At 34.7% G+C, this 24,932-nt stretch overlaps 2 protein-coding genes across 4 annotated transcripts; one reads left to right on the forward strand and one right to left on the reverse strand.

Annotated features, from left to right (window-relative positions):
* Positions 1 to 267: 267 nt before the first annotated feature.
* LOC148569981 (uncharacterized) lies at positions 268 to 3,231 on the forward strand. Its single transcript, XM_088506769.1, has 5 exons — positions 268 to 342; positions 1,289 to 1,594; positions 1,688 to 1,763; positions 1,864 to 2,008; positions 2,922 to 3,231. The coding sequence occupies exons 1-5, from the start codon at positions 268 to 270 to the stop codon at positions 3,229 to 3,231; spliced, it is 912 nt and encodes a 303-aa protein (XP_088362895.1).
* Positions 3,232 to 16,611: 13,380 nt separating this feature from the next.
* On the reverse strand, positions 16,612 to 22,203 carry SIR (sulfite reductase). Of its 3 annotated transcripts, none has more exons than XM_016332877.3 (9): positions 21,539 to 22,203; positions 20,347 to 20,522; positions 19,022 to 19,801; positions 18,639 to 18,935; positions 18,039 to 18,236; positions 17,657 to 17,791; positions 17,448 to 17,564; positions 17,178 to 17,336; positions 16,612 to 17,045 (listed from the first exon to the last, which is right to left on the reverse strand). In XM_016332877.3, exons 2-9 carry the CDS (start codon positions 20,518 to 20,520, stop codon positions 16,839 to 16,841), a joined length of 2,067 nt encoding a protein of 688 aa, XP_016188363.1. In that variant the 5' UTR covers positions 20,521 to 20,522; positions 21,539 to 22,203; the 3' UTR covers positions 16,612 to 16,838. The 3 variants fall into 3 exon arrangements, with proteins under 3 accessions (XP_016188363.1, XP_020973996.1, XP_088365819.1); XM_021118337.2 differs by having other exon boundaries at positions 20,347 to 20,590; XM_088509693.1 differs by having other exon boundaries at positions 20,347 to 20,634; positions 21,539 to 22,124.
* Between the last annotated feature and the right edge of the window lie 2,729 nt (positions 22,204 to 24,932).

The raw sequence follows: 24,932 nt of genomic DNA on the forward strand, positions 1-24,932 counted from the left end.
TTCAGAATGAAAACAATAAATCATGATCAAGGAAATAGAATCATAAAAATATAAATTATAAAATCAAAATCATAACAACAAACTTACAAACAGAACATCAAGAATTAAAATCATAAAAACAGAAATTCAAAACAGAATTAAAAAAAAAAGTAAAAACCCTAATAGATAGAACAAAACATAAATAGAGCAAAAGAATAAATAGAACAAAAATCAAATCCTAAATCAGTGAATACCTGACTCGGAGGCTCTATTCTTGAGGACGACAGCATGGTAGACAATGGTGCCTGCCAGTGCGTGGAGGAGACGGCGGCTGTTGTGTGTGGAGACGAGAGGCAGCTCCTGGTATGTCAAGAGACACAGCATGGAGGAGACAACGAGGGAAGCGCGACGAGGAAGGGAGGGAGAGAAAGGACTGCGACGAGGACGACGGTGCTGTGACGAGTGGGAGGAGGAGTTCGATGCTGTGGAGGGTGCGAGGACGAGTTTGGCACTATGGAGTGTGGAGGGTAGGAGGTGGAGTTCAGTGCTGTGGAGGAGGAGTTAGGGTTTACTTTGTTAGTGACGCTAGGTTATATGCCCCAGGGGGATTGGTTTATTAGGTTTTCTAGTAAACCGATTAAATTCAGTTTGGTTAGAGTTTTCTCTAGCAGAACCAAAAATCGAACCAAATCGTAGAAAAACTGCAAAATGCCTTTTTTTTTCAGTTTTTGATTTGTTTGGCTTTCATTTTTTTAGTTCGGTTGATCGATTTTGTTCAGTTTAAATTGGTTTTGAACACACCTACAACTAAACATATAAATTAATGTTAATTTACTACTTGGTGTATTATTAGTAGTCTATATAATATGGGTATGCATATTTTCTCAAATATTAGAGTTTGAGAACAATCACCAAAAACTTAATATTCTCATTAAAGAAGATAACTTGATTATGTGCATTGAGTATTGTATTAAACCATTCACTGTTTCAAATAAAATGAGAATGAGAAAAGAACAAATAGGTCCCTGACCATTTTTTCTGCGGACATTTTTGTCCCCAAGGAATGAAAAATACATTCATATCCCTAACCCCTTCAAAATATGGACAAATTTACCCTTTTGTTGAAGTCACTCTGTTGGACCTGACAGAAAAGTCTGATGTGGCTTCTGTGGCGCTGACCTGTCCGTTACGGGATGACACGTGGCTTTGAGCTTTTAAAAACAGGACATATTAGTCCCCATGCACCAAAACGACGCCGTTTCACTACCTTCCCTCCAAACACACTTTAATTCCCTTATGCAATACGCAGTTTCACCTCAAAGCCAAACCCTCTGACTTATTGTCTCTTCTTTCTTTCAAATCTCAATCCTTAACAGTCGATCCTCTCGTTGCACGTGACATCAATTCATGCTTCAAATTCCTCGTTCCTTTCTCCCCGGAGCCTCGTCACCGAAAGCTCGCCTCCGCCACGCTCATCGGTTCCAACGGCAGAGAGAAAGATGACTGCCTCATCTGGTGGCCACCACAGCCCATCTTGGACCTCGCACGCCTTGCCATCGATTCCGGCGGTGACCCCTCAGCCATTCATTGCCTCCTCGATCCAAGCATCATTCTAGTCAGTTTTCTTTTTTTTAGCAACGGTTTCAATTTACACTCTCACGGTTGTTTATTTCAAATTAATTAATGACTGATTTTTGCTATAAGATAGGTTCCTGACGTTGAAGGATCACATCAAGATCGATGTCAACTCACTAGAACTCCCTATGGTAGGGTTTTCATTAATGAGGGTTGCTCAACAAAATGATTATACTTATTTTACATATATAGATAAGAGAATTACCATAATAGTATTATCATTCATGTTCAGTTTCTATAATAAATTGTAGGAATTGAATATGTATGTGAAGTTCTTGTTCAAGCTCATTGCTGCTCGAGCTCCATCTATTGGCTTCGATGTTGCTTTGAACCGCTTTGATCTCTTCCATGGGCACATGTTTCTAGCCTTTGACTCTGGTAGACTTGGTGTCTTGTATGTTCATACATTTCTCTCATATTGTCCTCTTTTTCATTCTTTGTTTGTGTTGGATGTGATTTATGTTTTTCCGAGTTAACGATGCAGCAATTTCATATGTCCTGTTTTAGTGTTGCATAAGGGAATTAAAGTGTGTTTGGAGGGAAGGTGGTGAAACAGCATCGTTTTGGTGCATGGGGACTAATATGTCCTATTTTCAAAAGCTCAAAGCCATATGTCATTCTGTAACGGATAGGTCAGCGCCACGAGAGCCACGGCAGACTTTTCCGTCGAGTCTAACGGAGTGACTTCAACGGAAGGGTAAATTTGTCCATATTTTGGAGGGGTCAGGGACATGAATGTATTTTCCATTCCTCGGGGACAAAAATGTCCGCAGAAGAAAAGATCAGGGACCTATTTGTCCTTTTCTCAATGAGAATTTATGTACACAACAAAATTAACATAATTGATCATGTTGAGTCAATATTTGGTTTCATATCTTGTAATTAGAGTTGGCAAAATGGGTTAGTCCGTCTTTTCCTGTCAAAGCCTGTCACCAACCCACCCTACCAAAGTGATATAGGATAAACTTGCTATTTCGCCCTGCCAAAGGACGGATGCCAGCCCGCCTTTTTTTTTCTTTTAACTTAAACCCTAAATCAAGACAAAAAAATACTCCCTAAATTATAAATCATGAAGCAGATTCATAGCATATTCACAATCTCTCATTCCATCAATTAGACAAACTAGTAATTAAATTAATAATAATAATTTAGATTAAAAAATATCAGAAAATGAGAAAATAGAAGCAAGCAGAAACAGATCTAGCAGCAAGCCAGCAACAGATAAGAACAGATCAACAAAATCAAAAATAAGAAATGAAACAAATAATCAACATTTAAAATCAAAATTACTCTCAAAATTGAAACAGATCTATGACCCAAAAAATAAAAATTGAAATAGATCAAAAAATAGCAGGCTGGAGAAGGTGCGGGAGGCTCGTCGCTACTGATGCTTCACACTACCACTGCAAGGGGAGACCAATGCTGTTAGATAATGAAGTGAAGATGCTGCTACTAGTGCTGGACCTGACCCAAACATCATCGCTGCTTTCGGAGCTGCCAGAACAAACGTTGTCACTACTTGTATTGGAATCCTCTGATCTCCTGATGCTGGAACCCACAGAAGACGTCGTTGCGCTGCTGGAACCCTCTCCTGCTTGTATTGGAATGCTACTCTAAGCCAGGGATGAGGGAATCACCACTGTGCCTACTGCGAGAGAGAGGGAATGCGAGAGAGGGGGAATACGAGAGAGTGAGAGGCGAGAGTAAAGACTGAAGAGGGAGGGAGGCTATGTGTTTGAGTGTGTTTGAACACAATCTGATCTGATACATATTGCTCTTATTCCTTGTTATTTTTGAGTGTGTTCTTACTTCTTTTTTGTCTAGATACAAGCTTACTTTGAGAGATTCAAAAGGCAAAGAGAGTAATTCATACAAAAGCCGATTTCTATTTTGTTTGAGTGTTTAATTTCAAAAGTGTGCTGAGTTAGAGTGCACTTGGTTCCCTTTGACTAGGTTGTGTTAGCACCTAGGTGAGTTACTAAACTTGGGATAGCTTAGGTGAGTTACATGAGTGTGAGTCTTTTGGAATTGGTGGTTGTAATCTGGATTGATAATAGTGAAAATTCTACCATTGTTGTGGTGGAGACTGGACGTAGGTCACATTGCACTTCGTATTGTAAAAATTACTTGTCATTGTTGATTATGTCATGTAATATCCTTACTATTAGAATGTCACGCTTCCGACTGTGCCACTTTGACGAGGAGTATTATGATGAGTTTAAATATATTTATTAATAAAATAAGAGCCTTTAACTCTCAAAACTGTATTGCTGTTTTCTTTAAAAAATAGAAAGTTCTTCTTCACTTTTTACAAACATACATATATAAAAAAAACTTCTCATTCAAGTAACTTAAATATTATAAACATACATATTATTACAATTCCTATCCCTCTTTGCAGAAACATAATAATAACAAAGGCAAGGTAAAAACTATAACTAATATATCCAAACAAAAAAAGCACAACTAAGAGCTCATCAAAAACTTCATAAGCTTCCTCGTCCGTCTTGAAAAGAGAAGTCTGTAGGAGGTGAGAACATCATCCTCACAAGTTCTCAATAGAGGGTTTAAGAATTGGCATAAGATAATACGTATGAAAAGAAGAATGGATTTCAAAAACAATGATCTTCGTTCTTCTTATGAATCTTTTTAAAAGTACGACATTTACTTATCCAAAATTAACATTCTCGTCAAGCTTTATAAGAATTCCAAATCAATTATCTTTCTATATATAACATTCCAATACACATCACAGGATCATGCCAACCAAACTTACCAATCCTGACCTCCAGCCCAATTATCATCAAATCTCGGCCCCGACCCAGCATATAATCAATTCCGGTCTCTGCCCCAACATACAACCAAACCACGGCCTATGCCCCAACATACAAGCAAACCACTGCCTCCGGCCTAACATGCAAGCAAACCACCATATTTCTAAACCAACAGTCACAATCACAAGTAATAAAGTTCGAACACAATCAAGAGCAAGCATGGCAATTAGCAGTTAAACAGAAATATTCACATAGGCAAACCAAATATAATATGCACACCCAAATAATTTCACATAGATACATATGATGCATGTCTGTCTTACTAGCCATGAACTCATGTGTCGATTATATTGCCAGTGTAACACCCTACCATTCATTGCCTTATGCTTAAGTCATAATTCAATAATAGTTTGGTGCTACGAATCAAGCTGGAATATAAATATTTATATATATAGAAAGGAATATTATACTAGAAGCCTGTGAAAAGATTTAAAACTCGAATGAAAGACAATTCGCCAATCGTTCACACTCGATAGTAAACATAAGTGTGTTGGGAAAATAGATAATCAAAAGCTCGACAGAAGAATAATAGTAAAGAGACATATATATATATATAAGTCGGCCCACGGAGATTAGACTGGCTAGAGTTACAACAGTAAAACAGCTAGACAGACAACCTAACTCTCTAAAATACATCATAAGCCTCTAAAGGCAGGTCTTTAAAACAAGAGCATAATATAAGAGTTTCTAAAAGAATGAGAGAGTCTAAAATTAAATTAGAATAAAAATCTTCTTCGTTGTCCTTCCAAATAAACCTCCTGCTCACTGAGAAATGCCAGGACCTGCATCTGAAATGTAATAATTTTCGAAACAGGTGAGAACATCATCCCTTACGGGTTTCTCAGCAGGGCAATAATTCCAAATAGATACTATGTAAAATCATATGAACCTACTAGGCAATCCTAATCTTCAATCACACAAGTCCAAGCCTAGGGTTCTTACTAATTTGATTCAAGGTAAATAAACTAAATCTCAACTATATTAGTGGTCTTTAAATCTCAATTTTCTCTTATATAAGTCATCATCTCTCTCAATAACATAGATACCCAACTGATTTAATAATCCAATATTAAAGTTTAGTTTTAAGATTATTAATTCATTCTCAATCTTTTCCACAATTCTCAAACCATCATCTCTCATCAAGAACAACCCTCAACATCACCACCATCAGCATAAGGGATCTCTCAGTTGTACAAACACATACAAGACAAAACAAAGAATACACATATAGAGAGTACAAGTAGAGCAATTAGATCAAATAGTAGAGATACGGTTATTCAGATAGACAAACCAAATACAAGATGCACACCCGAACAAATACACAAAAATGCAAATGATGCATACCTGTCCTATAGCCAATGAGCTCATCTGTCGGTTATACAGCTAAACCTGACATGTCCGATAGCTAACCCTGGACAGTCCCTCGGTGCGCACATCCCCAAAGCTCATATTCATATTCATTGATCAATATCCATTGGGGGGTTTATCCGGGAAGATATAAGTGCCGACCACATCTTGCGATGGAGGGTCAACAGTCTCAATTCCATCACCCAGAAAGCTCAAATACCAACTGAAAGCAAGCGGGACAAAACCACAATCCTTGAATCTACCCAGAAAGCTCAAATACCAACTGAGAGCAAGTAGGACAAAACTACAACCCTTGCATCTACCCCAAAAGCTCAAATACCAACTGAGAGCAAGCAGGACAAAACCACAATCCTTGCATCTACTCCAGAAGCTCAATTATCAATCAAACTCATTCTCATTATCCTCTCAAATCAATTCATCTTCATCATTCAATCATACAATCCTATTCTCGTTATTCTCTCAAATCAACTCAATCTCATTAATCAATCATATTATCTCGTTCTTATTGTCCTTTTGAATCAACTTAATCTCGTCATTCTCTTAAATCATCTCAATCTCATCACTCAATCATATATATTAACTCAATCTCATTATTCTCTCCAATCATTACATTAATACACATCTCTTCAATTTATAAACTCAACTCATTAGGTTCCATACTTATTCTCTCGACCCTCTATTACATCGGTTCTAGACTCATAACAAGGTTTACAGAGGTTTCACAGGCTAAAGGAATGGTTAAAAATCTTAAAAATACACTTTTGTAAATCAGGAGGTCTCGCGTACGCATGCATGTGGCTCGCGTACGCAAGGGTTGAAAATTTGGGTGTCACATATGCGAGCCTGTGTCCGCGTACACGAGCATTGAAAACAGCAGCCTTCTCTTGCATCGCATGCCACGTCCGCGTACGCGAGTATGCAATTTTGACACTCCCGGGTACGCATGCCCCCTTTCGCGTACGCGAGTGTTGCAAAATTGCAAAAAGCTATTAAGTGAAAATTTCAGTTTTTAAACCCAATTTTTAAACTCGCATATCTTTTTCTACAAAATTCATTTTTCAACCATTCTTGAACCATTGGAAAGATCATTGAATAAGTTTTCATAAAAAGTTTACTTTCATTAATTTTTCAACTCTGAGGGCCAAGTTACAACCCGCCAAAGTTGGCTAAAAATATGTTTTTACCAATTTCTCAAATACACCCCAAACACTTATTCAATAATTCTCAACCACTCGAAGCCTACTTCAACTCCTTCCCATTTTATTTAACACACTTTTTCTAATTCCTCATATTCATCAACAACACACAACATTCATATATCCGGTTTTCAAACCAAATTCAATGATGAATTCTCTCATTCTCATACAAACATTCACAACACTTACCTCAACTTACTACATAGGAGATTTTCTCACCCTATCACGACCTCCGGCCTAATTTACACATACTACAATATTCATACATTAAATTTTCAATTTAAAACATCAACATATACATATTCATTCTCAAGCAACATAACACCAACATATTTCACAATATCCAATTGCAACCATATCACATAGCACTTCTCAATTCATCTAATATCATTATTTTTACTCTCAATTTCATGTTAAAACGCATCAACCAACACAATACTCATACTAACCATTATTCAAATATATCAATAATTAATTTCATTCAACTTATCCTAGGGGTAATTAACCTAGGCTTTCACATACCCTTATATAATGCCTACTCAAAACTACCACTCGTACCTTAATGTCGCAATTCCAAGTTTCCAAGTTTTCCTTTTAAAGGTTCCACCAAGCCAAGCTTCCAATTACTCAATCTAACATCATATCATATGATTTAACACAATATTAGGGTTTTTATAAATTGATTAACCAAGAGGAAAAATGGTCCCTTACCTTTACCCATTGAAATTAGTGATTGATACCACCAAGAATATAATCTAGAGGACCCCTATAACATCAAAATCACCAAAAATAATCAACACCCAAATCAAAAATGTGCTTTCAACTTTGAATGAGAAACTAGGAATAAGATTTCGAGTTACTCACCAAAATATCTAGACAAAATTGAAGAGGAGAAGATAAGTTTCGTATAGCCGCAAACGACTCGTCAATCGGAGCTCCGTAGCAAAAGTTATGGGGGTTTGAAGGTGAGGGTGGCCAGGGTTTCCCTCTCTTTTCTCTCTAATTTTCTCTTGTCTGCCTCCCTCACTCTCTCTTGGACCCATTTTTGCCCGGTTCTCTTGTTTTATCTCGTTGACCTAATTTTGGGCCAAAATCTTTAAGATAAGTGTTTTAATTCGCACCTTAAATATTTTTATTTTTTCAAATTATAAACATTAATTCTCTAATTCTTTTTCGCTCTCATTTAATTTATTTATTAGTTGTCAATTAATTATTTAGTATTTTGCAGAATTTTATAGCCAGAATCCGACACATCCAGTAGCTAACCCGGACATAGAACACCACATCACGGAGCAAGTAGGACTAAACTACAACCCTTGCATCTTACCTGCTTAACCCGGAGCAAGTGGGACAAACCTCAACCCTTGCATCTTACCCATGTTGGTGTTTACAATCTCAACCCAAAACAAGTAGGACAAAACCACAATCCTTACATCTTACCCAGGTGTTTCAAATCTCAACCCGGAACAAGTGAGACAAAACCACAACCCTTGTATCTTACCCAGATGTTTCAAGTCTTTATCTCATTCGATCATAATCACAATTTAAATCTATCAATTTTACCAATCATATGATCAATCATAATCTCATCATTAACATAATCAAAATCAAGCATAATTGTAACACCCTAACTTTTAGCACCTCATGATCGTACTAAAAGTCCGAGTGCTACTTACCTCTAAACCTTTTTATTATATACTATCTTTATTTAATATTGAGCCTTCGCGAATACGAACCGAAACTTTAATTAAGAAAACGAAAAGAGACTTTATTTTACGCCACTAAATCACAAAAGTATATATATTCACATAGTATTAAATACATAAACTTATTTCAAGATTCCCAAAAACAAATCCTACCCCTCTAAAAACTCTAACTAACAAGGCGAGGGGAAAACAAATCCTAACAACTCAACTTATAAACATATTCCTCTGTGCTCCCGTAACTTGACAATGAGCCTTTGCACCTGTAGCTGAAAGGGGTGGAGATAGGGGGTAAGAACTGGGAAGTTCTTAGTAGGGTTGGGGTTAGAAGTTAAGTTCATTTTGCCATTATTAACCGACCGCAACTAACAACAAAACACTTATAAGCATGAATAATAAAAGAACTCAGAAGTCAATCAGTCATGCAGCACACACACACAATCACAGAGTTACATAGCACAGAGATATGCGCAAACAAGCATGATGCATGTCTATTCCTATCGTAGGTAATGAGCTCATTTGTCGGTTTCGACCCGCACCCGACGCAATCCGACTCGCAAGTCAGATAAGGCGTTCCAGCGGCATAACCTCTGCAAGTTTTCACTTCTTGCAAGCGCTGATTCTCCAGCTGAAGCATGTGCCACTTTCTCCTGGAAGCCATTCCATACACACGGGCGTCCCCACACAATCATTCAAAAACAAAGCCCACGGCTTAACACTTTCACATCGGCACCATAACTATTTACTTTCCGTCACCCTCTCGTGACCTTTCAATCATTCTCATAAGTACACGTGCCGATTTATCTTCTCTTTTTCTTTTAAAACTAAAACCACATCTTTATGCCATTCTCCAAAATCTTTAAAATAATTAATAATCCAACCGACTCCAGCAGCAAAAACATTTCTTTAATAATTCAAAATCAGTTAATATATTTCTTAAAGCTTTTGAAAATTTCATTTCTTACTCCCAAAATAATCAAAGCATCCCAACTAGTTGTTCATACATAACTGAATCAAAATTTCAAGCAAACAACAATAATTCAACAATAATTTAACATAAACTCATTCAAATTCAAGCAATAATCAACTAAATCAACATTCACTTATCAAACTCACATTTAATTATTATAAAGTTACCAAACCCTACCTCCATACGAAATCAAACTAATGGGACCTCCGGAGAAGTTTTCTGACCGAACTGTTGAAGAAGAAAACGTTAAGAATCGTCTGTGCCTCCTAAAACTCCAATTGACCGAACTCAAGGGAAAGAGGAGTTATGTCACCATCAACTTCTACCGGATAAAATTAACGCCAACATGTAGAAGAGGAGAACACGAACACTTTTACCGGATTAGATTTTTTATTAGAGTTACGGATCTCAAGAAATTGGAGCCGAAAACTCATGGTTTCCATGGAAGCTCATTCGGTCTTTCTTTCTTGTTTCTCCCAAGTTCACTCGGTGAATAATGAATAGAAGAAAAGATGATTGTGATAAGTGAAGTTTTGTGGTGATTAAAGCATTATAGGTGTCATTAGTTAACAAGGAATGAAACATGTGTCATGATATTAACATATATATACATATATGTATTAATACAAGCTATCCTAGGTTTTTCTTACTTTTTGTTTCCTTAATGGTTTCGGCGAATAATAATAATAATAATAATAATAATAATAATAATAATAATCAATTTTTATTTTGTCTACTAAAATAATTTTTAATAAATAATTCAAACTAATAGAATAAGTTATAATCAAATTAAATTTTAATAATAATAAAATTTTATTTAATTATTTTTGTTAGAAATAATTTTCTTAAAAACAAAATTCAACAAATATAATAACTCATAAATAGCTAATTATTTAATTTTCAAAAACTTGGGGTCTTACATCCTACCCCACTTATAAAAATTTTCGTCCTCGAAAATTGATATAAGATGGAAAAGGTTTGCATCAACTTCACTTTCAAAATGTCAAAAAAAAGAAAGAAAAAGATTTGGCATGTCCAGTTCATGTGAAGGAAATCATATCTTATAAATGACAAGATATGGTCGGGAGTTATTCAAAACATATCTCAAGAAAGAAGTTCGAAACAAAAATTTCTCTGCAAGCAATCAAGGAAGAGATGACTTCAAACTACTTTAGCACGAATAAGGAGTATACGTTTTCCTAAAACTTTACTTCTAACGTTCTCAAATCCCATGATTTACATTACCTATTACTTCTATCTCGTCTATGATAATCCATTAGTGTTTCCATATACATGAATCATTAGTATTAAGTTGGCCAGACCTAATACCATGAGAGATGCAACAGTCGACTAACAGAATTAATCAATAGACAATCATGCATTTGAAACTCAAACTCTTGTCAGTCGGACAAGTCCTATTGCATGACAAACACTCAGAGTATGCAATAAAGCATAGTCAGTCCATTCCCAAGGCTCTAACGGGAACGAACTGCTCTGATACCATAATGTAACACCCTAACTTTTAGCACCTCATGATCATACTAAAAGTCCGAGTGCTACTTACCTCTAAACCTTTTTATTATATACTATCTTTATTTAATATTGAGCCTTCGCGAATACGAACCGAAACTTTAATTAAGAAAACGAAAAGAGACTTTATTTTACGCCACTAAATCACAAAAGTATATATATTCACATAGTATTAAATACATAAACTTATTTCAAGATTCCCAAAAACAAATCCTACCCCTCTAAAAACTCTAACTAACAAGGCGAGGGGAAAACAAATCCTAACAACTCAACTTATAAACATATTCCTCTGTGCTCCCGTAACTTGACAATGAGCCTTTGCACCTGTAGCTGAAAGGGGTGGAGATAGGGAGTAAGAACTGGGAAGTTCTTAGTAAGGTTGGGGTTAGAAGTTAAGTTCATTTTGCCATTATTAACCGACCGCAACTAACAACAAAACACTTATAAGCATGAATAATAAAAGAACTCAGAAGTCAATCAGTCATGCAGCACACACACACAATCACAGAGTTACATAGCACAGAGATATGCGCAAACAAGCATGATGCATGTCTATTCCTATCGTAGGTAATGAGCTCATTTGTCGGTTTCGACCCGCACCCGACGCAATCCGACTCGCAAGTCAGATAAGGCATTCCAGCGGCATAACCTCTGCAAGTTTTCACTTCTTGCAGGCGCTGATTCTCCAGCTGAAGTATGCCGAACATGACCTCTGCAAGTACTTGCAGGCGCTGATTCTCTAGCTGAAGCATGTGCCACTTTCTCCTGGAAGTCATTCCATACACACAGGCGTCCCCGCACAATCATTCAAAAACAAAGCCCACGGCTTAACACTTTCACATCGGCACCATAACTATTTACTTTCCGTCACCCTCTCGTGACCTTTCAATCATTCTCATAAGTACACGTGCCGATTTATCTTCTCTTTTTCTTTTAAAACTAAAACCACATCTTTATGCCATTCTCCAAAATCTTTAAAATAATTAATAATCCAACCGACTCCAGCAGCAAAAATATTTCTTTAATAATTCAAAATCAGTTAATATATTTCTTAAAGCTTTTGAAAATTCCATTTCTTACTCCCAAAATAATCAAAGCATCCCAGCTAGTTGTTCATACATAACTGAATCAAAATTTCAAGCAAACAACAATAATTCAACAATAATTTAACATAAACTCATTCAAATTCAAGCAATAATCAACTAAATCAACATTCACTTATCAAACTCACATTTAATTATTATAAAGTTACCAAATCCTACCTCCATACAAAATCAAACTAACGGGACCTCCGGAGAAGTTTTCTGACCGAACTGCTGAAGAAGAAAACGTTAAGAATCGTCTGTGCCTCCTAAAACTCCAATTGACCGAACTCAAGGAAAAGAGGAGTTATGTCACCGTCAACTTCTACCGGATAAAAGTAACGCCAACATGTAGAAGAGGAGAACACGAACACTTTTACTGGATTAAATTTTTTATTAGAGTTATGGATCTCAAGAAATTAGAGCCGAAAACTCATGGTTTCCATGGAAGCTCATTCGGTCTTTCTTTCTTCTTTCTCCCAAGTTCACTCGGTGAATAATGAATAGAAGGAAAGATGATTGTGATAAGTGAAGTTTTGTGATGATTAAAGCATTATAGGTGTCATTAGTTAACAAGGAATGAAACATGTGTCATGATATTAACATATATATACATATATGTATTAATACAAACTACCCTAGGTTTTTCTTACTTTTTGTTTCCAATAATAATAATAATAATAATAATAATAATAATAATAATAATCAATTTTTATTTTGTCTACTAAAATAATTTTTAATAAATAATTCAAACTAATAGAATAAGTTATAATCAAATTAAATTTTAATAATAATAAAATTCTATTTAATTATTTTTGTTAGAAATAATTTTCTTAAAAACAAAATTCAACAAATATAATAACTCATAAATAGCTAATTATTTAATTTTTGAAAACTTGGGTCTTACAATAATCAATATCATAACCAACCCTACAATACCATGTAATCACATCAAACATAATCCAATCAAAATCAAAAGTGATTTCAACTCCATTCTCGAATTTCAGGCCTTTCCAAAGTCTCAAAACTCATTCTATTTCACCCATCGGATCTAAATACTTTAAATTCACTAAACTTTTTCAAAATATATCCTCTTTAATTAAATTTAATCAAACGAAACCCTTTTTAAATTAATTAAGTTTTTCCAAAACTAACTTCACTTTATTTTCGCTTAAAATGCCCCAAAACATAAATCCTTTCCAAAGTTAACCAAACTAAAATAAATTAAATCTCCAATTCATTTTCAATACTTTAGTTTTCTCAAAATTTACTCAAAAACATAGTCTTTAAACCAAAATTAATCAAACAAACACATTTTATTTTACCGATTAATTCCAATGATTTAAATTCATTTAAATGCTTATAAAAATTTTGGCAGCACTTCCTCTAAAACTCGAAATTTTGTTGTCCTTCAAGAGTCCTAACCAAACCATTTCTCAACCCTTTTCAACAGGTTCAAAACCAAATGATTCCCCAATAAAACACAAAATTCAGATTTTCAAATATCAAATCATTTTCGATGTCAAACCATTTCCACATACTAAGTCATTTTCCGATATCAAACCATTTTTAAATCAACTAATTTCAATTATCAAATCCTTTCCAAAACTCAAATAATTTTCAAATATCACTTCACTTCCAATAAATCAAGAAAACCAATTCAAGTAGGATTTCTAGCATTTGATACTTTCCAATCAACTTACAAAAACACATTTTATCAAACCAATTTCAATCCAACACTAAATCAAAGAATCAACATAACAATATTACAACAACCAATCAATTAACCAGATTATCCAACCTTCTCAAATAATCAATATACCCATCAAGGAAACAACTTCATTCATCCAGAATAGCTCAGTTTAATCCATAAGATTGAAAAAAACATAAAAAAATATTTTTTGCATTAATATCGATTTATAACAATTCTTGGAAATAAAATGAATTTTAAGAAAAGCCCCTACCTCGGATAGTCAAAACCCAAACGCTATAAAACGCGTCAAAACCCATCTTGCTCCCGACCTGCAATAGCAGCAGTTTTAATCGCGACATGCAATAACCGAAACTCAACCCTACGTTATTAAAACCTCAGAATCTTAACAACCCATAATAGAATACTAATTCTCAAGGGTTCTGGAACGAAAATGCTTACCGTAACTAAGGAAGAACAACTGAATCAGACAACAGCAGCTCCGGCGGTGACTCTGTTAATTTTATTTTTTTATTTAACTTTTGCATTTGTTTAAGGATCCCCACTTTACTTTCTCTCTCACTTTAAACTAGATTTTTTTTTTTACTTAGTGAAGAAAAGAGTGGAGACAAACATTTTAGTTATTTTGTACTTTGTATTTTCCAAGTATACATTTCTATATAGTTTTTTTGTTGATATTTTGTTTAGATTTCCAACTTGGATCATAAACTTTACCACTTAGTATATTAAGCTTTTAACTGAAATGTCTTACTTGCATGATAGGTGGTTGATGAAACAATTTTTTCATTGACTGGAGGATTTTGATTATATACAAGAAATGTATGTAACAACAGGGTTGTATTGAATTTCTATGGTATTTAGATTTTGATTCATAGAAGAAATATAGTTTCAATTCGAGTCATATCGGTCTTCTTCATCATTTGCAAGTAGTCCACCGAGTAGGTGTCATCAAGTTCTACTTCAAAAAATCGGGTTCTCTTGGACAACCAATCTCATTTAAGGACTCACCTGAACGGGAAGACACTGATGTTGAAGTTAAAGTTGATGAAGAAGGAGGAGATACTATCAATGTTGCAACCTCGCTTCATTTTCGCTTTCTGAGCTCAATTGCGGTTCCTTGGCATCTCCATATGGTTCACCGTTCTTCTTCATAAGATCGTATGCGCTTCTGTTGCGTGGTGAAATTTGAATGTTACCATAAAAAACGAAAGGAAATACTCTGATGATCTTATTAAGAGTTCAATTGGTTATGCTTTACATGCTATTGCAAGTCTCAAAGCAACTTCCTTTATCCTTGTTCAATAATAAGTGTATTTGTATTCTTAAAAGCTAAATTGGAAATTATGATTTTTTTACTTCAAGAAAATTGCATCCCTAAATCAGAACTTGTGGTGAAATGTTTGTGGATGGAGCAAATCACACTTTGTTTATTAGCATGTATTGTATTTTGGCTCCTTTGCTTTTTGTGTTTTGGTTCTACCATACCAACTAGCTACTTTTAATTTGTTGTGGAGGATATATGTATTTCTGATGTTAACTTCTTTCAGTGGACTAATATTTTGTAGTATATTTGTAGTATATAACTGAATATTATCCGTGTGATGACTATTCTTTTTTGGTGATACTATTGCATTGTTTCGTAAGAACAGATGCTAGAAACTTATTTTCGAATATCATTTTACATAATCTTCTTATGACAGGAAGTTAGACATTTTTCTAGAGCAAATAAATTTATGTGGTGAAAAAAAGCTTTTGTGGTCCAGTGCATTTGCACCTGCCAAACGTAGTAAATATTGTATTTGGAAGCGGAGGCATAGCTGAAGTGCACTTGGTTCGACTTTCGAAATTGGTTATAACTCAGTGAAGAATGAACTCATTGTGTGTGTGAGTGCATGACCAAAAAGATTCTTACACTATCAATCAATAAGGTTGTGGAGGTCGTCTAACAAAACAAACCTCGTTGTGAAAAAAGAAAGGGAAAAGGATTAATTTAATTATATATTTTTCAAACAAAATTATTCCTAAAAATAAATGGCATTGTATTGTGATGTAGGCAGAGCAAAACTGCAAAAGCCAGCAAGGCAGGGAAGCTAATAAAAATCAGCCTCCAATTTGTTGAACATTATTTGCTTATGGCAAAGTAGAGACAAAACTTAACTAACTTGAATTGATGACTTGATCAGCTCACTCGTCTACTTAGACATTGTCTACTTAAACAAATGTCTAAGTTCGAATTATGTATGTGGCCAATACATTAGCCAACTTATCTCTTTATATACATAGTACACAATTAGTTTGGATTGTAATTAGCGATTATGGCAATGAGAACAAAAAACACTTTAGTATACAATTTTCCTTCATGTCAAATATTTCACTAAGAATTTCTTTACACTATCCTAGATCAAGGGAAGGTAATGAATCCCCCCATGTTATCATACGGTTTGAGACACATGATCATATTCAGTTAATAATCTCCGTGTAGTGTAAACTAAGCATGTTATTACAATGAACACAATGAGCTTGAGTGAAGCTAAAGATTGAACAAACTATCTCACCTAGAAAAGACAAATGTGAACAAGAAAAGAGTTGTCTACAACCCAAAATTTGATACAAAAACTTATTGTATTTATGGAAGGCAAAGCATACAATAAAGATGATGCATCCAAAGTTTCTACATCAAAAGCTTTTTACCGTCGAAATTAATCAAAATCCAAACATGAATTTCATCCAGCCCTAGGGTTACCACCATTACAGCAGAGTAACAATCAGTCACCTGTCCACCATTCGCAAAATTGCACACGTCTTTCCTTGGCCAGGTTAGTCGACAAGCTCATTCACTTTTTCCGTTTTGGTTAGAAGCAACAAAATTGCGGATAACTTCCATGGCCAACTGATGAGCAGTCTTATTTTGAAGCTTTGCTAACCCATCCATTGCTTCGTACGTCTCCTTGTCGGCGAAGAGCCTAAGGTTGTATCGTGTTGGTGCCACTACTGGACCTTCCCATTTCTCGACATATTCTTTAAGCTTCTCAAATCCCTAGACAAAGAAAATGGTCACTTTGGCTAAACCCTACCTCTAAGCATAATAATCATTTGAAGATTAAAACAAAAGAAAACAAAAAAAAAAGTGCAAAGATGCAAACAGAAAGAGCACAATTTCAAAACTCACGATGCGGGCAGTGAAGTTGCCAAATGATTCTTTAGACTGGCGCTTTTGCTTCCAATAATAAAACAAAGGCTCCAAAACTTTTTCAAGGTCATGAACCTTCACCTTGTCCATGAAACTTTGAGCTAATGATGTTTGATTCTTGTTTCCTCCAAGCCAAATCTGTACCAGAAACGGGAAGAAAAACAGAGGTTAACAATGTTAACACGCTTACTTAATATGATAGTGTTTGCAAATTTCTGAAAGCCGTGATTGAAACCCTAAGTAGCATACCTGATAGCTGTTTGGACCATCACCAACCAGTCCAAGTTCGGCCATGTATGGCCTAGCACAACCATTAGGGCAGCCAGTTACCCTTACAACCACAGACTCGTTATACTTCAGACCAACCTGCACCCCACAGTCAAAGATCGTTAAATTACAATAACGCATACTATTTGGAGATCTTGATGAAAAAATATGACTTTCATTTGCCGCAATACCTTCTCAAACATGGTTCGAATCCGCTTAAGAATGTCTGGTATCCCTCGTTCAGCTTCAGTAATTGCCAGTGGACATAGTGGGAAAGCAGGGCATGCCATTGCCGTTAGATTGAGGGGGTCTACAAATCTAGGTTGCTGTACATGGAAAAACAGGTCATTATAGGCCAATAATGGAAAAATATATAAACTGGAAAACAGGAAGGAGACCAGATAAAGGAAAAGATAAAATGAAGAAATTTAAAGAGTATCCCATACCCTACTAATTATTAATTATGACCTCAAATGAATCGCAAGGTATAGTTCTTAAGCAATGTCAAATGGGATGTGTTTGCTAACAAATTTAGTTCAACAAAGAAAACAATAAGCTGTAGACAAATCTCACCAGAAGACCAACTTGAGCAAGAGTTGTTGTGATGGGACGCTTCCATGCAGCACGTATATCAGTCAAGATGATGTTCTGATTTGGAGTGATCCGGACATTCAAATTATACTTCTCAATAATCTCTCTGAGTGTTTTCTTCATCTTTCCACCAATGCGACCGTTATCAACATGAAGACCATAAAATAAACTACCATCACCCTGGAAGATGGCAGCAAATAAGGTCATGTTGCATAATGGAATGGAACTATATTCAAGCCAAAGATGTATCACCAAAGAATGAGTCAACTAAAGATTGTTTAACCACATGAAAAGAAGACATGGCTGTGTGAGAAAGAATTTATATACATATCTACAACTAAAGGAGGCAAGTAAAAAAAATCTACAAAGCACCATTTTTATCTGAAACAATTGTGTTTGTTACAAGATGCGATGCACAAAAGAAAACAAACTTCCATTGTATCTGCATCAGGTATTGGATCCATAACATAATTAAGAATGCCAAAATACTGTCCACCATGTGCATCAGCAAGCTATAATATGCAGCATACCTACACGCATACATAAAGATATCAATATTAGTCATTCATCTAGAGACTTAACCTGTTCATGCCACCCAAGATAACTTTTGAATTCCCACTCTGGCAATTTTCGGAAAGGTTCAAATTTCTTGCCATAATATTGCTCGACAGCACTTCTAAACTTTTCAATGCCCCAAGAGCTGATCAAATATTTCATTCTACTGTACTTGCGGTCATCTCTTCTCCCATTTTCCCGTTGTGTAACAACAATTGCTTTCACTGCATACAAAATATCCTCTTTTGGTACATAACCCAATGGTTCAGCCAAGCGGGGGAAGGTGGTCTCCAACCTGTGTGTTCTTCCCATTCCACCACCAACCTGCATGAGAAAAAGATGCCATGCCAGTTAGAACAATGGCAGGTAAACATTCATTTAAGTATAACTGCTTTTTAAATCCAACTTACATATATGTTGAACCCTTGAGGTTCCCCATCATCATCAGTAACAACAACAACACCAATGTCATTTGTAAGAATATCCACCGAGTTATCAGTAGGCACGGTAACTGCAATTTTGAATTTCCTTGGCAAGAACTGAGTCCCATAGATTGGCTCAGGTGAATCTGGGAAGTTCGTGCCATGAGAATTGTCATTTCGTGCCTGAACTACTTCAGGAGGTTCTGATGTCACAAACTTTTCCCCGTCGACCCAAATATCATAATAGAATCCAGACTGAGGAGTCAGAAGTGCAGCTATGTTTTCCGCAGTTTGTTGAGCAAAGAGATAATCTTTTCTCAAAATTGGAGCAGCAGGAGCAAGGACATTTCTATTTAGGTCACCACATGCTCCAAGAGTCGAGCCCATATTATGGATAATGGTACTCATTACTGTTTTAAGGTTCTTCTTGAGCACACCATGGAGCTGAAATGTTTGTCTGGTGGTCAAACGAAGCGTACCAATTCCAAACTGATCAGCAAGATCATCCATGGTCAAGTAGAGTTGGTTTGGAACTTTCCCACAAGGGTTCTTCGTACGCAGCATAAACGAGTAGGATCTTGTACCACGCTCGTCTCTGTTGTACTGCTGATAACTACCATGAAACTTGATCAATTGTGTGGCTGCTTCATTGATGTTAGGGGTATCCGTTAACAGATCCTCATTAAGAGGATACCTTATGAAATTACTTTGTTCTTTGAATATCTCAACTTTGCTTCGCTTCTCAGTGGCAGTTTCAGGCTTCCCCGACTATAAACAAGTTACAAGCACAACAAGTACAGAATCTGATCACGACAATATTCCACAATCCATAGTCTAATAAACCAGATTAATCGAATGATCCTTTGTTTCTTCTTCCTAATATTGCCTATTACATGTTTTTTCAGTTGAAGTAACTATGTTCATCAAAACGACTTCGGTTACAATCTTACAAAGTAATAGAATTTCACAACAACAAAAGAAAAAAAGGAGCAAAATGATTGACCAATCTCGAACATATTAAACAAGATACTAATAATCCCATACCAAAAAAGCAGCAATAAATTGGGAATTGATTAGCTGAAACCTCCAGCTCTCCAAACATTAATTATATTTTAAAAAGAATCAAGTAAAAGAAAGCTAGATTCACCACAAATGCTACAGCTTTTTTTAATTTAAAAAAAAATTCATTGCCCATAATTTCTCAAGTTCCAGACTGCAACAGTATAGCAAAAATGATTCTTTTGAAAAAAAATATAGTAAACTGAAAGAAAAAAGAGGAACAGGTAAAGTAAAGCAAGGTATGAGAAACAAACCGTGGAAACAGCACGTATGAGGGAGAAAGAGCGAGCGGGAGAAGGGAGAGTGAGGGCATTGCGAGTGAGAGAAGAAGCATAAGCAGGCCTCAATCCATGGAAGGTGGGAATCTGAGACCTGTGGTGGTCATTGAGAGCCACCGAGGTTGCAGCTCCTTGAAACGCCGTTGTCATCACTCAAAACGAAGAAGGGAGAATCAGCAGAACGAAAAGGAAAGAGGAGGTAATAGTCTTGAACAAGGTTCTGAAAATCGGACCAGTCATTGAACCCTTTTATAAACTAGTTCACTGGTCCAACCAGTTCAACCATGGTTCAATCGAAAAACATTTTATAATAAATAAATTATAAATAAACAGAATAAAAACATAATTATAATTTAATGTAAATCTTAAAATATCTTCCAAATTAAAAAGTATTACATCAACTAAAATGTTATGAATTCATCCAAATACAAACTCAAAAAGTGAAATAACAAAATTATAACAAATGCTTCTTGATCGATACTATCTTTTATAACTAAAAATATATATAAATTATCAATCAGACACAAATTATACAAGGGAGTCGTGAACTGAACAAAGACAAGAACAATTATATATTTATAACACAACAAGGTGACAAATTAACAAATTATAGCAAATTATAATAAAAAGAATGTGAACATGAACTAAAAATACAAGAACAAGACAATTAAAACACAGCAACAAATTGAGAAATATCTGAAAATCACCATTGCTGAAAATAATAATTTGATACGTGTATGCTCAAAGAATCAAAGGCTAAGCTTCGATACACATAGTGGTAGCTACCATCACTGGGAAAGTGAAGACCCCCGAACGAAAGGTTAATCACAGCTTAAAACAAAATTCACAATCCCCTCAAGTTGAAGCAGCAAGCAACTTGAAAAGGAAAGCACCAAAAACCAACTTCCAAATAAAAGATTCAGATCACCAATTCCAACAAGAAATAAAACCAAATTCCAAAAACAAAGAGATCTAAAACAGTGATGATTGGAGGAAAAAAACCACCAAAAATCACCTTCAAATAATAGACCATCACAGTAAAAAAAAGGACAACAGAACAACATCATAACAGAATCAACAAGAACATGATCAACGACCCTAAACCACAGTAATGACAACATAACAATCATAAACCATTAAAACAATCATCACAGTAAAAAGTACCTACCAGGGTACAGAGGTGAGAGAGCACGATGGAGGGCTGGAAGCGGCAAAACTGGAAAAGAGTTGGCCTGGAGCAGAGGAGGGAGGAGCACGGCGGAACTGGAGCAGAGGAGGGAGGAGCGCGGCGGAACTGGAGCAGAGGAGGCCTGGACGGAGGAACGACGCGAGACAAATTGCGACGGAGGAACAACGGCTGTGCGACGGAGGAAGGACGCGAGACGAGCACAGACGAGGCGCAGTGGGGACGGCGGCTTCGAGCAGATGCGACGATGGCGGTGACGCGGCGGTGGCTGGACGGAGCAGAACGGCAGAAGAGAAGATTTTGCTTTGCTGAGGAAATGAGGGTCGAAGGAAATGCTGAGAAGGTGCGATTGTCGAATGAGGAAGAAAATCGGACGGCGGCAGTCCTTGCGGCGGTGGTGGAGAAGGTAGGGTTTCAGGGTTTTCCTTTCTTTGATTTGTTTCAGAGTTTCCTTTATGGAAAGGAAGCACTCAATTAGTTGGTGTTGCGAGTCTCATATATTATTCCATGCGTGAAAAAAAGTTGAAGCCAAATTTGGTTTTGTCCTCTGCGTTGTGTTTGTGCGGTTGTGCCTCTCACAAAAACTTTTTTAGGGGGATTCAGACATTCAGTCGTTTTAATATTCAATCACGTGCACACTTCATTGCGTAACCTATCTTTTCGTTATGCTAAATAATAAAAATTAATGATTTTTTCTCACATTATTATTTATTTTATTTTATAACACGAAATAATACATAAAAATGTTAGTGTTGCAAGTGTGAGGAGTGTTGAAGTTAGTCCCACATCAAAGAAAGCATGGAAGAATGAGGAGTTTATAAGATGAGAGACCCATTAACTTGACACCTTAAGGTTTTGAGTTGGATGTGGTGTCGTGGTCCGGGCGGCGTGTCCCGCGGTGTTTTGCGGCGGTGTGATGGACGAATACTCGTGGTGGTGGAGGAGCTAGAAAGAGGGGGAGTTGATGCTTGATGTGAGGCTCACACTTGAGGGGGAGATTGTTAGTGTTGCAAGTGTGAGGAGTGTTGAAGTTAGTCCCACATCAAAGAAAGCATGGAAGAATGAGGAGTTTATAAGATGAGAGACCCATTAACTTGACACCTTAAGGTTTTGAGTTGGATGTGGTGTCTTCTCATCTTATGTTCTCTCACTTGATTCCTCCCCGAATTTTCCCCGGTTGTCGAGAGCTCCCCACGGTTGGCCCAACAAAAAATATATAAAGTTTTTTATTAAATAAAAATATATATAATAATTATCACTATAAATATTATACAAAGTTATAATTAAAATTAAATTTTAATAATTTTTAATGTTATAAATATTAAAAATAATTAGTATTTGTCTTAATTAATTTAGATTAGTTGAGTAGTTATTTCACTAGTTTATTTAAGCAAGTATTAGAGTTTCGAATATTGTCTTATATATATAATAACTCAGCAAACCCTTAATAAATAGAATTCTAATCGATAGTAGATTAGTTCTCAACCTGCTTAATTAAAAAATATCATGAAAAAAATAGTACTTTTCTTTAAACTAGAATAATTTCTCATTAATAGCAATACTTATAAAGATTTGTCTTTGTTAAAATTTATCTGTAATAATTTTATTTATTGACATCATATTCATTATTGAAGTCAAAACAATATGATCAACGAATGTTACCTATTAAAATTTTATATTTTATCACATAATTTTCAAATGACTACTCTATTGTATAATATGATGTACAAAATAATTTTTTATTTTAAAATTAATTATGATTAGTGAGATAAAATTTAAAATAATTTGTTATTTTCTTACACAAATTTAAATTTGAATTCATCTCATCTTTTTTTAATTTCAATAATAAAAATAAATTAGTTAGGTGCAAAATATTTAGTATTTAATAATTTCAATAATTTAAATTTTAATGACAAAAAATTAGATTAGAAATTAATTATAACTTAATAATCGATAATATGTATATTATTATAGTATATAAATAATAATATCTAATGTATAATTTATTTATTTTTTTGATAAGACTAATGTATAATTTATTGAGAATTGATTTATTGTCTAAAATTTTTTATAAACTTTGTAATATATAAAAATAATAATCTCAATTTTTATTATTATTTAAGAAATTATTCATAATTTTTTTATTATATAATTATCTTAATTAATAAATTTTATTGTTGCTTTTTTACCAAAAGAATCATGTTTATATTATTTATATTTTTTCAATATTAATAAGTAAATAGGTATTTATACTATTATATTTATTGTCTTAGATAATAGCTTAAATTATTTATTTCGTATGTTAAATAATATAAATTATATTTTGTATACTAAATTCATTAATTTACCCATATAAGAGGAGAAAAATTATGAAATAAATTATATATTATAAAAATTAATTTACAAAAAATAAAAAATTATTTATCATATATAATAATCCTTGATATATGTAGTAGTGTCATGTATATATTAAAAGTATTTCGCATGCTGCACGGTTCTTCTTTGAAGAAGAAGAATAGAAGATGAATGAGCTGAGCTCATTTTATTTAAATGAAACGGTTGGGCCTACGGGCCCGGTTTGGGTCCGGCTCGACTGGTTCAGTCCGTTCGGTCCAACTTTGGGCCAAATTTTTTAAAATTGGTATCAAAATTCTCGTTTTGAAGAGCTCTATCCTATTTTGATATTAGGTTTACATTTTTAATTTTTCTAATTAAAATTCGATTTATTGACTAATTATTTACCGATTTTAGCGAGGTTTACAATATTTTATATTAGCTTTAACTAACTACATTGTCTATATTAATTAATTCTATTAAGAGATTGAATTTCACTATTTTTATGATCTATTAAAATAAAAAATTAATTCATAATACAAATATTTAATTTACAAATACTAATATTCAAATAATCGAGGAATCACTACTTATTTCATAAGATGTAGCTTAATTTTGCATATTGTAAGATTCTGAATTTTTTAAAATTAAATTATGAGTTATTTGAGATTTATGATATTTATTTATAATTTTATTTTTAAAAAAAATTATCTTACAAAAAGGTAATTAAAGCAAAGCTATGAGGTTTTGAGACTAAAATTAATTAGAACTCATACAATTTTCATAGTAATGGAATATTTTTTTATTTATAATTTAAAACTTTAGTAATTGAAAAATAATGAGAATTTTATATGGTTTAATTTGAATATTGAGATTTTGAACTTTATTTTATGAATGACTGATGAGGGCCAAACGTCGGTTCAGAATTTTCTCAAAAGGAATTGCTTTGTCGATAGTATAGTTCCAAACCAGCAAATGACCCTTATCAAAGTTTAGAAAGATGTGTCACAATTCAAATCAATAAAAAACAGGAGTTTTAATT

This window comes from Arachis ipaensis, chromosome B3 (assembly GCF_059453495.1).
Source record: "Arachis ipaensis isolate K30076 ecotype BB chromosome B3, ASM5945349v1, whole genome shotgun sequence".
NCBI lineage: Eukaryota > Viridiplantae > Streptophyta > Magnoliopsida > Fabales > Fabaceae > Arachis > Arachis ipaensis.

Bases quoted from the DNA above. Each gene is read 5' to 3' on its own strand.
- LOC148569981 (XM_088506769.1), top strand. From the start codon at position 268: ATGGTAGACAATGGTGCCTGCCAGTGCGTGGAGGAGACGGCGGCTGTT. The intron at 1,595-1,687 runs GTCAGTTTTCTT...GCTATAAGATAG, and splicing joins TCGATCCAAGCATCATTCTA to GTTCCTGACGTTGAAGGATC. The intron at 1,764-1,863 runs AGGGTTGCTCAA...ATAATAAATTGT, and splicing joins TGGTAGGGTTTTCATTAATG to AGGAATTGAATATGTATGTG.
- SIR (XM_016332877.3), bottom strand. From the start codon at position 20,520: ATGACAACGGCGTTTCAAGGAGCTGCAACCTCGGTGGCTCTCAATGAC. The intron at 19,802-20,346 runs GTTTGTTTCTCA...ACTTGTTTATAG, and splicing joins TCATACGTGCTGTTTCCACG to TCGGGGAAGCCTGAAACTGC. The intron at 17,565-17,656 runs GTATTGCGGCAA...TGTGGGGTGCAG, and splicing joins TTCGAACCATGTTTGAGAAG to GTTGGTCTGAAGTATAACGA.